Here is a 16,210-nt window from a genome sequence, read left to right as displayed (position 1 = left end):
GCCCGCCACGGTGGCCGCGTGCTCCTCACGGCGGCCGGCCAATGGGCGCGGCGCGCGGAGCCCGGCCGGCCAATGGGCGCGCCCCTCGGCCTGGGGGGCGGGAGGTCCCGGGGCGGGGCGGGACGGGTTCTCTAGCCCCCTCCCCCGTCTCCTCGAGGCTGAGGAGGACTCTGCGCCCCCCTTCGGTGGCCACCGCAGCGATGGCCGCTCTTTGGGCTCCCTTCCCGGGAGGTCGGAGGACCCAAGAACGGTCGTCTCCTTGAGGCTGCAGACGGCCGGGACACGGAGAGGGAAGGGTCGGAGCGCGGCGGGCCCACCTCGACCCCCGGTCCTCTGTCTCCCCCTCCGTTCCCGGGTCCTCTAGCCCGCCGCCCCCCGCGCCCGCCCCTGTCCTTCACGACCTCAGCTCCGCCACCGCTCCCAGCCAGTGATGCGGCGAGGGTCCTGTTCCCTGCAGATCAGAGGCCGGCCAGTTTCACTCTAGCGAATAAAGAGCCTTCCCCACGCCGGGTGAGACCTCGGGACCCACAGCGCCGCTGAAGCAGCCTCTCCTCGCTCCCGCCCTCTACCGCACACAGATGACCCCTTTTAACCTAGGGCAGGACCCCTGAGCGGTGCGCTGCAGAGTTGTGGGCCCGGGGCCCAGAACTGCGCCTGCCTGGTTCTGACCTCAGCAAACAGCCGCACCGACCTCACTCTCCGCTTCCCCGCGCCGGGCCCCCATTGAGATGCCGCGGTCTCTTCCAGCAATGTTTCCAGACTTTCCATCGAAATTCGGCATTCCTTCTTGGAACCACTCTCCACCTGTGTTTCTTCTACTCAGATCTGTTTCCTGAGCCCGCATGCGTACCAGGTGGTGCACTGCACCGGTGGGCCCTGTCGGTGGGGACCTGGCCGGCTAGACACTCTGTTTCCTTGGGGTGCTCCTCCCGGTTTAAGGGCGTGTGCCTATTTGAATACACATTGCATCTTGGCTGAGCACTTACATATGGTGGGCCAGATCCTGGGCCAGGTGATGGGGCAGGATGGAGGCGGAAGGGTAGGCACGTGTGAGCCCTAGGAAGCTACGAGGGCGTTGAACACCTGTCCACAGGTAAGTCTCTTCAGGCGGGAGATGGGTGCCCCGCAGTGACAGGCTTCCAGAGCCACCAAAAGAAACTGGAGTTGGGGCGCCTGGGTGGCGCAGTCGGTTAAGCGTCCGACTTCGGCCAGGTCACGATCTCGCGGTCCGTGAGTTCGAGCCCCGCGTCAGGCTCTGGGCTGATGGCTCAGAGCCTGGAGCCTGTTTCCGATTCTGTGTCTCCCTCTCTCTGCCCCTCCCCCGTTCATGCTCTGTCTCTCTCTGTCCCCAAAATAAATAAACTTTGAAAAAAAAAAGAAATGGAGTGAGTGCCAAGCCAGTGTGGGCGGGAAGCTGGAGAAGGCAGGTTATCCAGGTAGCAGCACTGGCCTGGCTGCTCAGCTTGGCTCTGTGACCCTTGCCAGGGGCCCTGCTTGCTCTGTCCCTCTTCTCCAGCCTATTTGTGTATACTTTGTGTTCACGTCACCAGACTTTTTCACTAAGTTTTCATTTTTTTTTAGTTTGTGTAATAGTTCTCTCCCTTCCCAAAGATAAGGACCCAGTTGTGTTTTTAGCCTTAGGTAATAAAGTGACAGCTGTTTACAACAAAGCATGGAGACTTAGTGACTTAGCAAGAGTGAAGGCTCTGGAGTCTGAGCTCTGCTACTACCTGGCTCAAGCTTTTAACTTCTCAGTTTCCCATCTATAAAAGGAGAAGATGCAAATAGAGGCGAGTTTCCCTAGGATTTAGAGTGCATGTAAAGAACTGGCACTCAATAAATCGTTATCGCCATCATCATCATCCTGTTTTAACTAATGATAATCGATCAGCTACTATGCTCCAGGCATTGTGGTAAGTGCTTTGTTTGTTTTACCTCTAAATCCACCCAGTTTCAGAGAAAGGGTCCCATTTTGTGGAGCAAGGGATGTGGTTTGACAAAGCCCATGCTTCTGAGCCACTCTGCTTTTCTGTGATTATTGTGAATAAGGAGATGATGCATAAAAAGCACCTACACGTCCCTGTATAACGGTAAGTGCCCCGGATACAGGATGGCTTTGATTAATTTCAGGGTTGTTTGTCACAAGGTGATTACTTGGACTTTTGTTGTGATAAAGTTCAGCTTTCAACAATGCACATCAAATTCTGTTATTTTTAGAATTCTTGTCACCAGTCGCAACCCCGAAATAAATGCAAAGAATTGCATAATTGCACTCTATAGTACAATGCGGTATACGTTTAGCCCATCAGAGAGGGCCGTCACTTCTATCAGGACTTTAAGAAAAAAGATGGCGGTGGCAAAGTAGAGGGTGCCGCCGCCAACTCCGAGCACTGGCTTGCCCTGGGGAGGCTGGGGCGGAGCCGGGTGGACGCCACGTGGGAGGCCCCGCCCCCTTGGGCCACCCCGCCTCCAGAGCCCAGGCGCCTGCGCCAGCTCCCTCAGGCTGGGCTCCACCTTAAGGAGCACGCGCACTCTGCCGCAATCGGATTGGCGGGTCCTCGCGCCCCACCGCACTCTGATTGGTGGAGCCGCCCAGTCTCTGGGTCCGGGTGTCCGAGCTCAGCTCCTTCAGCTCCGCGGCTGCCTGGAGGTGGCGCAGGCCAGCCGCAGGACTCGTCTTCAGCAGGGAGCTCCAGTCCAGGAGCTGGGGCAGCTCTCGTCGCTCCTGGTTCCGTTGAACCCCTGTCCACGACCTGGGTCGGGCATGTTTTCCAGGGCCCAGGTGAAGCGGATCCTGCAGCGGGTGCCCGGGAAGCAGCGACTCGGCGTTTACAGGTTCCTGCCCTTCTTTTTTGTCCTGGGAGGAACGATGGAGTGGATCATGATTAAACTGCGCGTGGGCCAGGAGACCTTCTGTAAGTGGGGGTGCAGCAGCGTCCGTTTCATTTCAGGAAGGCAGGAGGCGGCAAGGGACCCGTTTCCCTGGGGGACAGTCAGGTTGCAGACTGCTCATTCCACTCTGAGCGCTGAGCTGCCTTTACCGTGGTCAGAAGGGCAAGTACGGTTACATTCGCGGCCCCGGGCTCTCTTGTAAGCGGGGCGACAGAAGCACTTTGGTGTCCAACCTTGAGACCTTCCCTGCACTTTGAGGGGAGAGCACGTGACTCCACGCGGAACACCCTCCTCTCAAGCCAGCCCCTTCGTCCCTGCCCGCCGGTGACATTTGGTCCTAAGGAACACACTTGCTCACAGCACTGTAGAAGCGAGTGCGACCCTGAAGATTCATGGAAACACCTGCTAATTGGTCAGCCCTCTCTGGATTCTTCAGTCCAAACCCTGGAGGGAGCTGGTCCGCCTTGGCCTAGAGGATTGCCACAGTCTTTGCGGGGCAGAGTCACTGACACCAGGGCCCAGCAAAGAATGCCTGTGAAAAGAATGCCTGGCATTGCTTTGCCAAGCCTTAGCGCTAGTTACCCTTGTGGAAGAACTTTCCCACCCCCTTGGCCATTTCTGCTTTATTCCTCTCCAGAAACACGTTATCACTTGCGAATTACCAACCCTCGTTTAAAAACAATTTTTTTTGTGTTTGTTTATTTTTGAGAGAGAGCAGGTGCCAGAGTGAGGGAGGGGCAGAGAGAGAGGGAGACAGAGCATCTTAAGGGGGCTCTGCCCTGAGAACAGAGAGCTTGATGTGGGGCACAAACCCACCAAACGGGAGATCGTGACCTGAGCCAAAGTCAGATGCTTAACCGACTGAACCACCCAGGCGCCCCTATTTAAAAAAAAAAAAAAAAAAAAAAATTAAAGATTTTTAAGCAATCTCTAGCCCCAACGTGGGTCTCCACGAACCTGCAACCCTGAGATCAATGTTCCACCTACCCAGCCATCCAGGTGCTGGGCCAACCCTTATTTTAAAAACACTGTTACATTAGCGCTTCCTAAAGATACTTACCTTTTGTTCATCTATTCATCAGTATTTAATACACACCCATGAGAGTATGTAAGGAACAAGGCAATGTCCCCTCCTTCAGAAGAGCTCTAATGGCAGAGACCCATCATAAAGACTGTTACTATTAAGTGTGGTCAATACTGAGGGGACAGTGGCAGGGGGCAATGACAGTCTTGGGGGAGTGTGGAGACCTCAGCTGGATCACATGGTGCAGGGAAGGCTTCCAGGAGTTACCATGCCAGGTGGGACCTGAAGATTGACTGAGTAGGTCAGCCAGATGAGGGGAACGTTTGTGGAGGTGAAAGTCTGACGCTAGTGCCATGGTGTGAAAGATTACTGTTTGAGGGCCTGAAGGTGAGTGGAGTGAGGGATGAAGTGGTTAGAAATGTGCCTGGGCGGATGTGTCCAGAAGCACTGGAGAACCAAGAACGTACCCAAAGGATTGCAGGTTTTAAGCTGCGGAGGATTAACGAGAGAGTGGGTTCTTGTGGAGAGGAGGCAAGAACACAGGCTGTTGGTTGTTCAGGCCTGAGATGATAGCCTGGTCGGGTGGGTGTAGATGGGGCCCAAGAGTGGAGTTGAGAGACACTCAGGAGATGGTGCTGACAGGGCCTTGTGACTGAGTCGACTCAGGAGATGAGTGGTGGAGGCTTCTGGTAGGACAGCCGCGGCAGGGGTGGGGTTAGGGAGGGGACACTGGCGGGGCAGTCCAGATTCCGTTTTTGGGTTTTTGGACGTGCCAAGGTGGAGATAGTTCTATAGATCTGAAGCTCAGCAGGCAGATCTGTCTCATGGGTCTGGGTTTATGGGTCATTTGAAACCAGATTGGAATGAAAGTCAGAGGCAAATCCAACATTTTAAGGATGACTAGAAGTAGCCAGAGAGGCAAGGAGGAAACCCAGAGGCTCAGGAATCTGACTCTGTGAATGGGTGGGGTGGGGTGTGTGTGTGGGGGTCATCCTCCCCTCCCCCACCAGGAGAGACCTGAAGATACAGAGATTCGGGTCAGGAAAGGGGGGTGGAGACAGGCTACACATACCTGGCTTTTGAGAAGGTGGGAGAGCTTGGGATCAGAACAGAGGCATGAGAGCAGCCCTTGGAAGTTAGCTGGAAGAATTCTTTACTGATGACTTAGCTGTGTGAAGAAGAGTCCATGGCCTTCTGGGGGTAAGTGAAGAAGGGTCAGGGTCATGACTGAGGAAACAGGATTGTCAGGCATCACAAGTGGACCCAGTTAAATGCGTAAGTTGGCCCTACACCACAAAGCAGAGTGAGGCATGCAGGAGGAAGGCAATTGGATTAATCTATAGTTGGGTTTTGAAGATGGGTCAAGAAGTTATTAAGCAGGGACTGCAGCTGGTTTGGGCAGGAAGAGAGAACAAGAGGGGGCTGAGGAGGTATTCAGGGGCCAAGGGCCTGGGGAAGAAGTTGATAGAGGTTCAAGGATGGAATGGCTAGAAAGGTGGTAGAGGTTGTGGTCAGAGCAGGATGAATACTTCAGAGAACACCGCAAGTAGGTGGCAGAAGGTGGCCAGAGAAGTCAGGGAGGTGAAGGGGCTAGTGCTTCATCCCCATGGCAGGTGGTGTTGCCTGGAAGATCACACAGGGAGGTCAAGGAGCCTGAGCTAGATGCCAGCATTTTCAGTGACTGAAGGGGAGTGGTGGAGCCAGGTGCCCATGAGAGAGCCAGGTGCCCATTGTGGCAAATGGCGTAAGCCCCAAAGGAAGAGGGTGAAGAATCTGCAGTGTCAAAGGGCAGCTGCTGAGAACAAGGGAACTCACCTCACCTCCCCACCCTGAGTTCCTGGTGTAGGTGAGGGAGTAGCAGAGAGCTGCAGGGCAAGACGTGCCTTTGAGGCACTTCAGTTAAGGATGATTTCAGAGAAAGACATTTTTGCGGGGGGGCGGGGGGGGGAGGGGGAGGTGGGCGGGCAGGGGAGGAAGTGAGGAAAGTCTTAAAAAACATTGCTAAGAGGTATGCCAGGACAGGATCCTGTCTTTGAAGACACTCTTACCATGCTATTGAAGTCCAGAACTGCATTAACATAGTCCTCATCTAACTCAAGTTTTGTTTTAAATGAGGTTTATTTTGGCATTGAGTTAAACAGTGAGATTCAGAAAGAGCTTGAGAGCTCTAGACCACTGGTTAAATTAGTCAGATCTGAGTACTTTTAATTCCTGTTTCTTAAAAATCTAAGTGAAATTTTTATTTGACACAGATGATGTCTACCGTAGAAAAGCCTCAGAACGACAGTATCAGAGAAGGCTGGAAAATGCATCGGAGACTGAACTTCAGCCGTCAATAAAGTGAACATGAAATTTTACTACTGGTTTCAATTCCTTTGAAAATGTACTTTTCAGATCTCTTGTTCTTCCCAGAACTGCCTTTACAAAGAATTTTTATAGTTTTCCTGTCTCTGCTTGAATACTTCCCAAGTCACTGTTGGATGGCACTTATGGAAAATACTTTCCTCCTGAAACACTCTTGCCCATTAAATCCATTCGATGAAAATACTAAAAAAAAAAAAAAATTAATGTTTATGAGAGAGAGAGAGAGAGAGAGAGAATGCCCAAGAATGGCGGAGGGGCAGAGAGGGGAAGACACAGAATCTGAAGGAAGTTCCAGGCTCTGAGCTGTCAGCACAGAGCCCAACGAGGGGCTTGAACCCACCAACTGTGAGATCATGACCAGAGCCGAAGTCAGAAGCTTAACTGAGTCACCCAGGCGTCCCTCCATGAAAATATTTCTTAAACAATTCAAGGATCAAAAACAAAACAAAACAAAACAAAATTCAAGGATGCTTTTTAGTGCAGTCTCAGTCTGAATTATTTGTGAAGTCTTGTTTTAGGCCACAAATAATTACTTGTTTGCAGAATTTAGATTTAAACATAGAGATAAAAGATCTCTATTGCAAGATTATTTAAACCAAGATAATTTTGCAGATTACATTCCTGCCAGCTACCAATCTGTCAACATTTGCTAGGGTGGTGGGAATTCCTGACCACACATTACTCATGTCAGGTGCTCTTATGAACAGAAATAACCCCTCCCCTTGCCTGTCCCCACTAATATACAAGGGCTGGACCTCCATAAGGACTCCAGAGGGGACAGGCTTCCCACCCCTCTGTGATGAAGATGTGCTTCCATCCAGCTGCTAAAGATAAAGACAATACTTCTTCCCTGAGAAAGTGAACCTTCACACTGCAAAGCAACCATAAAGTAACCACAGACTTCATCTGAATCGGAGGCTCAGAGGAGAGATTTTGTAATTTGACCCAGAGTAAGTTTGGGTCAGCTGGTAAGAAGCAGAAGCTGTATCCATTTTTTCCCTTTTAATCCCTGCTTGGTAACTACATCCAACATCTATTCAAACAAGAACATATCTGTATTAAAGAAGACTAAGTTTCAAAATAGTTTCTAATGACTGCTCATGAATATATAGAAGCAGATGCTTAAGGCCACAGTGTATTCTCAATAATCTCTGTCACAAACATCTCTTCCCGTTTTTCTAATTTAAATTAGTCCATTTATGTTAGAACCAATTCAGTATAAAGACCCACTGACTACTCCGATCTCCTTAAAGCACTATCCACACCAGCTGCAGCTCAGGGTCACTGCTCAGCGATGGCTTAAGCGTAAAGACCAGTGATGACCCCACAGCACTGGGGAGAGGAAGGAGGTTCTTCTGTGCAGTGTCACCTAGAGAGTTCCTGGTGAACCTGACCTTATAGGCATTTTAGTGATTAGACTGCAGTATGAGGAATTAAATTGTAGTAGGATTCTCTCAATTTTATGGCCTTATTCCATACCCCACCCCAGTTCTAGAAGTTTAGTATTGGTAATCTAGAGAGAATCTGTAATTTACACACCTTTTACAACTGCCCATAAAACTGTCAGCTAACTTCTGTGTCTGCTGTGGGCTCCTTCCCTGGCCCGCCCCCCTGCCTGCACCCCAGAAAGAATCACAGCTGCAAATTCATGTTAACCTTCCTTAGCATTTTCTTTGTTCTTCTTTTTAAAATATATATCAGAGTTCTGATTTACTGATGGACAACAGAACTTTGAAGATGATAAGAAATGTCTCATTTCCAGGCAAGGAGACTAGCTAAGCATCTGTTGGATTAAATTGAAGATACTCTCAGAGTATGTTGTTTGGATGCTACAAAGAACTAATCTTTGTTAACCTAAGTGAAAGCTTTTAAGCTTCACCTCAAAAAAATTTTAAGTCTCCTACTATACAATATGACTCTACCCTACTTCTCACACACTGGAACTGCTAAGGGAACTTAAATAATGTGAAGAGCAATGCTCTTATATGCTGATTACAGAACTGCTGTGCCCCCTAGTGTGAAGTACAAGGCAAAAAATTTAATAACTCAAATTTTAAAAACCATAATACTTCTAGAATGACAAAAATGGAACTAGCATTTGTTGCTTGAAATCTACATCCGGTGTGGTGTTGGGTAAAGAACGTGGCTTTGGAGCTTCACTTATTCATCTGAACTGATAGGGACAGTACTTAAGTTAGGCACATAGTAAATCATAAAGGGGAGCTATCTTTGTCTAAAGGGTTTTATTCTGGAAGTCTTGCCTAAATCTAAGATGTTATAACTTAAGCACATTAATCTCTCTTCCTTTCTTTTTGTAAGTCTGATTTTTTCACCCCAAGTTACTTCTCTTAAAAAACAACAACAACAAAACACATTTGGACCATGGTGTTTTCCAAAGCAATTCCTCTCCTAGACAAAGCCATACAGGGGCGCCTGGGTGGCTCTCTCAGTTAAGCGTCTGACTTCGGCTCAGGTCATGATCTCACAGTTCGTGAGTTTGAGCCCTGCATCGGGCTCTGTGCTGACAGCTCGGAGCCTGGAGCCTGCTTCAGATTCTGTGACTCCCTCTCTCTCTCTGCCCCTCCCCTGCTTGTACTCTGTCTCTCTCTCAAAATAAAACGTTAAAAAAAAAAAAAAAAGTACAGTGTCAGCTCTCAGTCTTTACACATGTGCATTAAATTTAGAATTTCTTGCCACATTTATGTGCAACCCACAAGAAGTGAATACTATGTCTATTGTGGGGACAGAAATAGTCTATTAATTTGCTCAGTTCTGAACATTCATTCAGCTGACCTAGCACACTTCCAAGCTAAAAAGGAACACAGTAACAGTACTTGTTTGCTCATGGTGTTCAGCAGGAAATGTCTGACTACGTATCAATGATCATTCAAAATATGCCCATGAGCATAGATGCAGTACAGCCCCAAACATTTAGGAGAACAGAGCCACAGGGATTTGCAAAGTGATATTAGAGGAAAACGGTTGATTTTACCAACACTTTCTATTAAAAGTGTGGTCATGTCTTTAAGAGCTGTATTACAAGGATATGTAAAGACACAACTGGGCCACTGGTCTCTTCTGGCCACAGGCAGCTATTTCAAATGGCTTACACTGCTTTATGATATAAGACACGCTTTCCTGACTTCCACCATCAGTAACTCTACAATTTAAACCTCGACCTGTATTTCCACCCATGGTGAGGACATGTCAGGAATTCCTTGACTGACTGCCTGAGACGCTTGGCGTGGGGCATGTCAAGCTGCAGTGTGACTACATTCAGCTTGTGTTAATGCAGCCTAAGCCCTGAACCAGGGTCTGGTCACTGACTTGTGCCTCTACCTGAGGAGCTTTGTTCCCTTAAATTGGCAGCTGTGTCCCTGTCAGCATAAAATCTAGACTTGCAGCAATTAAATCTGCTTGACACTTACATCTGACACAAGCTTTAACAGAACAACCAAACCTGGTTAATCCAAATCACTTTGCAAACTCCATTTTTATTTGGATTAAAAAGCTTTAAATGAACAAACATATGATACATACATGTTATAAGACTAGTTCCCACTTAAACCTCCTTTGATACAGAAATTAGAATAAACCAAGTTTTAATTAGGTCTGAAAATGTTCAAGCTCAAAAGTCAACAACACCAGTTTGAGATTTCACACAGGGAAGCATCCCCTTTCAGTGCTTCCTCATAGGAAGAGAAGGGGGGTTCAAAACAAGGCAATTCAGCGCCTTTTAAATCAGTTGGCTGACCTACTATTTTAAACCAACAGGTTTTTCCCCCATATAAACAAAACTCTTTTCCATATGAACTTACATTTTGAAAACATTTAGGCCATTATACTTTCTAAGCCATATCACTAGTTCCTAAAATTCATTGGGGAAAAAAAAAAAAAAGATGTATATAGTTTACTTGTACTTTTTTAAGTCAGGACTTTTTTTTTTTTTTTTTGGCTTATCTTTTTTGGAAGATGGTTGACCTCAAATCTTATATCCTAAATATTAACTGATATTCTCCAAGTTAATATACAGAAAGACATGATTCTAAAATAAATACATAGATTTTTTTTTTTTTAAACTTAATTAGGGCCTGCCTACCGGCCCCCTGGCCCGGCTCTGCACTGCCTTCGGGAAGCCCCTGGCTGGATCTATGGTTTCTACAGCACCTCTAGACACTGGGAAGGAGCCGGGAGGAGGAGTGCCCTGGCTTCTAATGCCCCACCCTAGCCCACAGTGAAGAGTTTGTAGAGGCTTCCCAAAGAAGTCTCATCCAGACCTTAAAAGGGGAAATAAAATGGGTGAATGAAATAAATAAATAACTTAACCAAAATTAGATTTCAGGTTCTTTGGTGTAATTCAAGAATGTCTAGAAATAAAATAATCTGATTGTATTATACAGTCCATGATGATTCAATGGCCCAAATAACTAGGAAACTGAAGATTTCTTTATCTGATTCAGTTTAACAATAAGGTACTGACATACTACTGCAATACATTTTTTAAAAGTCAGAATTATTTAAAATACTTGATGCAAACTGAGATCCAGTGGTTGACTATACGCAATTAAGTTACAAGGGCCTCCTGTATTTAAAGTACCTAGATACAAGAGGCTTTTCTTCCATTCTACACTCTTTTTGTCCTCATGATTTAGTAAGAATGGCAATTAAATATCCAGGTATTGATTTATACCAGATTAAAAGAAGAAAGTATCCTGTGAGGGTCACTCTCTCCATTTACAAACAGTAAGGGAAGCTCCACCAACATGGCAACCATCTTGTTACAAAAAAGCAGGTTTCAAAACCGTGGAGTGAAATACTGTTCCAGGTTTGATGCTTTCTACCTGTCTGAGCATCATACACTACCTGCAAATATTTCTTCTAGGGTCACCTAAGAGAGACAGGGTCAAGCCCAAGTGTCTGGGATCCGTAATGGTCTTTTTTAGTATTTTCTTAAATTATAATTATTTTCTCCTGAAATTCAAAAGCACAAGCTAAATTTAAAAAAACATTCTAGAAAGCCTTAAATTTCTGGTTGAGAATTGCAGTGCTGAAAGTCAGAAGGAAAAAAATGCCACAACTGATGAGGAAATAAAGGTAAGAAAACATATTTGCATATGTAGACAATCTACTCTTTTACAATTATGCTTCTGACACAGCTCATATACACTCCCTTCCCTATGCTGGGTTAGGTGTTAGGTTTGAAAAATAAATCACCTCCATGCACACCTCAATGCTTTCTTCAAGGTAAACTTCAATTTTTTCAATGTAAGAGATTTAAAATTTTAAATCTAAGAAGTATAGGATTAAACTGTGAATTCATTATAAATAGATCAAAAGTACCCTTAAACTTACCTGCCAAGACTAAATACAGTTCAGGGTTGTGCACATGTTCTGCAAAAATAACTGACACCATATATGACCAACAGCACAAGAAACAGTGCTCTGCCCCGCAGGTGTCTGGGCAATGTACCAGCTGCAGAAGGATGCACAGCACTGACTTCAGATTTCTGGAGCAAGCCTCTGAGTCCATAGAGCAAATGTGCCATGTCTGCCAAAAACCTAGAACCTAAAAACAACCCTTCACTTCTGCTAAAGTGACTTGAGATACTGAGGCACATGAAGCAGACATCAGTGCACTCCCCTCTGTAAGATGTAAACTAGGACCAACTTCACATTTCATTGTCAACTTAATCTGTAAACTCTCATGGGTGCGTGTGTGTGTGTGTGTGTGTTTATGTATTTTTTTTTCATTTTGTTTGTTCTTTTTTAAAAAACAAAACCAAAAACCAAAATCAAAAACCCCAAGCCAAGACAAAAACCTTTGATGGTTTCAGTTCCATGGCAACAAGTAAAAAGATAAAACTCCAAGTCTACATATACAACCAATTATGAAACTGGTTTTAAACGAAGGAAACATATGCAAAAAAATCTCTGTGTATTTGATAAAATCAACTGAATATAACAAAAACAAATTGAAATAGCTTATTAAAAGTGTCCTTATATAAAAATGGCCTTGTGATGTACAGTAAAATGCAATAAAAATTATCATCCTTTGTTCCTCCCCTCCCGCCCCCAGTAACTAAAATGGCTACTGTTCCACAAAACTTTTTATGCTTCTATAAAAGAAACGTAATTGACGTGATTAAAGATTTTCTAGATTGTATGCTTGGCGAATGTTGAGGGTATCTCGGAGCATCAAATCCCGAAGGCGCCAGAGGGCATCTGCCATGGTGGTATGGGCCCCTTTACTTTTCAGCCAGTGAGAGGGCAGGCGGCTCTCCTGTTCTTTTGACAAATGGACATCGCGTCTTCGAGCTGAAAATTAAAATACACACGGGGAAATATAAGTAGGAATAAGGAAAAATATAAGTAGGTAACAATTCCCCCTCAGTCCTAAGGCCTGACAGATTTACTAAAGCATGTAACATTTAATATTTTTTAAAGATTTTTTTAAAGTTTAAAGTATATTTATTTTGAGGTGCACGCATGCTCCAATGGGGGAGGCTCAGAGAGAAAGAATCCCAGGCCGGCTCTGTATTGTCAGCGCAGAGCCCAGCACAGGGCCTGAACCCACGAACTAACTGTGAGACTGTGGCCTGGATGGAAACCAGGAGTTGGATGCTTAACCAGCTGCGTCACCCAGGTACCCCTAACACTTATTATTTATTAAATATTATGAATTTTAACCCTGCAGTGTATTTCCAAGCAAATGCCTATTATTTTATTAGGCATCTTGGTTTTTAGAAAACCACGTGCTTAGGTATGAGACTACCTAGCTAAGGATGTCTTAGTTTATGCTATGTATTTTAGAAATTATCTAATTTATAATAATGACTTCACAAAAGAGCTGCACATATAACATAATTCTCTAAAAGGGAACACAAGAGTTGCACAAACACCTAAAAGATCTGATCACTACTATTTTGTTGTAGGCAGTCCTGATAATCAATTTCTTTAGTGTTAACAAAAATTCCTAAAAAGGTAAATGTGAGGAAAGGGAAAACATACTTCTGAAAGAAATCAAATTAGGTTTAGAAATGAAGAATGAGTAGGAACTTCCACATTTCTTCCCAGAAGCCAGGCACGTTATTTTAGTGGGTACTGAAAACCCACTCAGGAAGTTCTCTGAGCTAAATAAAGACTCAACAGGTTATCTGAAACATGTTTTCCAATATTCTTTTCTTTTTTAAAACTGAACTGAAGTTAATTTTTAATTTACCCAAGTGCATCTGTGCTGATGCTCAAATGCCTGAAAAACTGGTGAAAAAATTCAGAATATACTTAAAAAGACAGCAGTGATGCTTATGACAAAACAAAGTCTAGAAATTGAGCAAAAAACCCCCACCATCTTCGGTGTGTGATGTTCAAGATAAAATTTATTTTACTTATATACGAGAAGTGGATCTCTACCCCATGGCATAACACGCCAATCACAGTGAGAGGACTTTGACGATGCACGGCTTTCACAAAGGCTTGTTGAGAAGGACTCTCCTTACCTGCCAGGGTTTGGTCCCACTTGCTAATGCTGTTGGACTCAGCACTGAGTCCTTCAATGTATTTCAGGTAGGCCTCTGAGTGGAGAAGCCTTTGTGTCTTCGGTGGGGGAGCCACAAACATGGGCGTTGTTGGCTGCTGTATGACAGGGGGGCCGGCTGGATGTGGGCCAGGATACGGAGGTGGTGCCTGCTGCCCTGGAGGCCCCAAAACTCCCACCTGAAAGAGCACAGGGAACATGGTGAGGGAAAAAATACTTGGCACATGCTCTGAGAAAGAGGATAACCTGAATTCTGTCAAGTCCTAGAAAATCCAGCTGGGAGGCTCACCTGCTGTCCGTATGGACTTCCGCCTGGCGCTGGAGTCCCTACCATAGGGGCCACTCCTTGGTTCATCACACCTATAATTCAGAACGCAATGGCACAGTTAGAGGTTCTGAGTTGAGATGGCTACTGAAAAACTACTGCCTGATAAGAAATGATGCCATTTATAATGCAAACCTATGGACCTCTGCCCTTGAATCTTTGTGGATAAGAACCCTAAGCCCCCAGAACAGGATGCGGAATTCAAATAGAAAGTTCACATTCTTTGGTTTTCTAGCTATTTTAAGTACAAAGGTAGTATAACTTGTCAGATGTACATTAATTATTCATGGCTTAGAAATGATTTGAACCCTGCATAAAATTCTAGTATTTCCCTAGGTAAACTATAGTCAGAATACACCTCTATTTTCAAGGTGTTTTTCTTCTGACAACACATTTTCCTGAAACTGGAGCCCAAGTTTCATTTTGGCAGTGATGGTGCTGCAGTCAGGCTCAGCAGCAGGCAGTGTGCTAGGACAGCAGGGACACAGGGGAGAGGCTGTGCAAGCGCACGGTTAAATGAGCTCTGTGGTGGCTGGAGGCACATCCTTGCGGTCCACTCACAGGCCCCCAGCACCCCTGGTTCTAACTGGAGTCACTAATACTGGCAGACAGGTCACTTCCATCTGGTAGAGCAGTACTTGGAAAAGGATCATCTGGAAGTAAATCAGCCTCGTTGCTATCACTTCAAATGCAAAAATGACAAAGGGAAAGAGAAAAGATTTCGTGGTCTTACTACATTTGCACTCTGTATGTTTATAAACTTTGTACTCTTTCTACATTTGTACTCTGTAAGTTTATAAACTTCCCAGTGATGATGCCTCACAAGCAACTTCTGTCCCACAGGTACTAGCTGATAAAGGTGAGATGTCCTAACTTTTGTGTCTGGGGCTGTTTTCATCTCAGGACTGTCCATTTATTATTCTCATAAAACATTGAAATAAGGAAGGGTTCCAGTTTGTTAAAAACTAACAAACTACAGTCAAACAAACCCCTGTTTAAACTTTTAAACAAATCCTGCTGGCTGCAAAGAAGGGTCAAAAGGAGCTCACCTCACATACTAGATTTTCTAGATTCAAAATGTTGCTATTTTGGCCAGGCAGCACCAGTACACTATTCTAAGGTTCTGAATTGCTAAATGCCACTTCAGGAAGTATTAGACATTTGTTAAAGAGAATGTGGTAGTACAAATAAGCTTTCTGTTTACAAAGTGGGGATTTTTATATTCCAGATCACCACAGCAGAATCCTGATGATTATTTGTGACTGGGTTAAGAGGCTGTGGTGGGTAAGCTGCTGCTCCAACATACTAACCCCTGTGCACCGCCCCCCTCCGGGACACTCACCCTCCTCAGATCCCACAACATGAGGGGCCTCCCTGAGCTGCCTTTCTCCTTTTCCGCAGGGGAGCACAGACAACTCAGCAATCCCCTCTGCTTCCTGTTTTCAAATGCCATGCAAAGGGGCAGCCAGTGAGAGCATGGGCTGAGTCAGCAGAGGAGCTCCCAGAGTCCTCCTCTCCTCCAAGCCCAAGCAGGTGTGTGCGTGCGTGTGTGTGGGCACTAAGAGTTCTTCCCTGTCTCCCCAACTAAAAGGTAAGTGTGTGCTTCCTTCAAATGCACTTTAAACACCCGAAGAAGTGGGGAAAGGGACACAGCTGTGCTCAACACCCACCAAAAGGTATCTGCTACTTAGAGGGTACTGGCCTCAGATGTGGCTCCCACTGAGTACCAAATGCACCCAGAAGTCAACTCCAACCTGGTCTGAGTCAGTCAGATAGGGTACCCTAAGTCAAGGTGAGAAGGTACAGAATTAAGGCCAATTCTACTTGCCACAGGGGCACACCCATCTTATGACTGACTTTTGCTGCAAGAGTAACTTCCACACAGGCCACTACTTCTAAAATGAAGTACCCACTGCCATAAACATTTCCTCTTCGGGTATATCTGAATCAAACACTTGTGTGGAGTTATGGCCATTCTCTAAGCAATACTCATAAGAGTGTGGCTGGAGGCTCTAGGCCAAGCCACCAGGTTCACTCACCCTGCCCACTGCTGGGTGTACCTCTGAAGCAC

General features: G+C 45.8%; 2 protein-coding genes across 48 annotated transcripts in view; one reads left to right on the top strand and one right to left on the bottom strand.

Annotated features, from left to right (window-relative positions):
- The first annotated feature begins 2,609 nt into the window (after window positions 1-2,609).
- Window positions 2,610-6,273, top strand: UQCC5 (ubiquinol-cytochrome c reductase complex assembly factor 5). Its single transcript, XM_025916534.2, has 2 exons — window positions 2,610-2,915; window positions 6,169-6,273. Exons 1-2 carry the CDS (start codon window positions 2,765-2,767, stop codon window positions 6,258-6,260), a joined length of 243 nt encoding a protein of 80 aa, XP_025772319.1. The 5' UTR covers window positions 2,610-2,764; the 3' UTR covers window positions 6,261-6,273.
- Window positions 6,274-9,754: 3,481 nt separating this feature from the next.
- Window positions 9,755-16,210, bottom strand: part of PBRM1 (polybromo 1) — a 116,901-nt gene continuing 110,445 nt past the window's right edge. For all 47 annotated transcript variants that reach the window (XM_086697962.1, XM_086697966.1, XM_086697952.1 and 44 more), the window contains 3 exons: window positions 14,104-14,174; window positions 13,777-13,993; window positions 9,755-12,595 (listed from right to left, as the gene is read on the bottom strand). In XM_086697962.1, the coding sequence (XP_086554088.1) occupies window positions 12,423-12,595; window positions 13,777-13,993; window positions 14,104-14,174 (461 nt within the window). In that variant the 3' untranslated portion in view covers window positions 9,755-12,422. The remainder of the gene's footprint in view (window positions 12,596-13,776; window positions 13,994-14,103; window positions 14,175-16,210) is intronic.

Source organism: Puma concolor, chromosome A2, assembly GCF_028749965.1.
Source record: "Puma concolor isolate L17-30 chromosome A2, mPumCon1.1.hap2, whole genome shotgun sequence".
Classification (NCBI taxonomy): Eukaryota; Metazoa; Chordata; class Mammalia; order Carnivora; family Felidae; genus Puma; species Puma concolor.
This window is presented reverse-complemented; position numbering and strand designations above follow the sequence as displayed.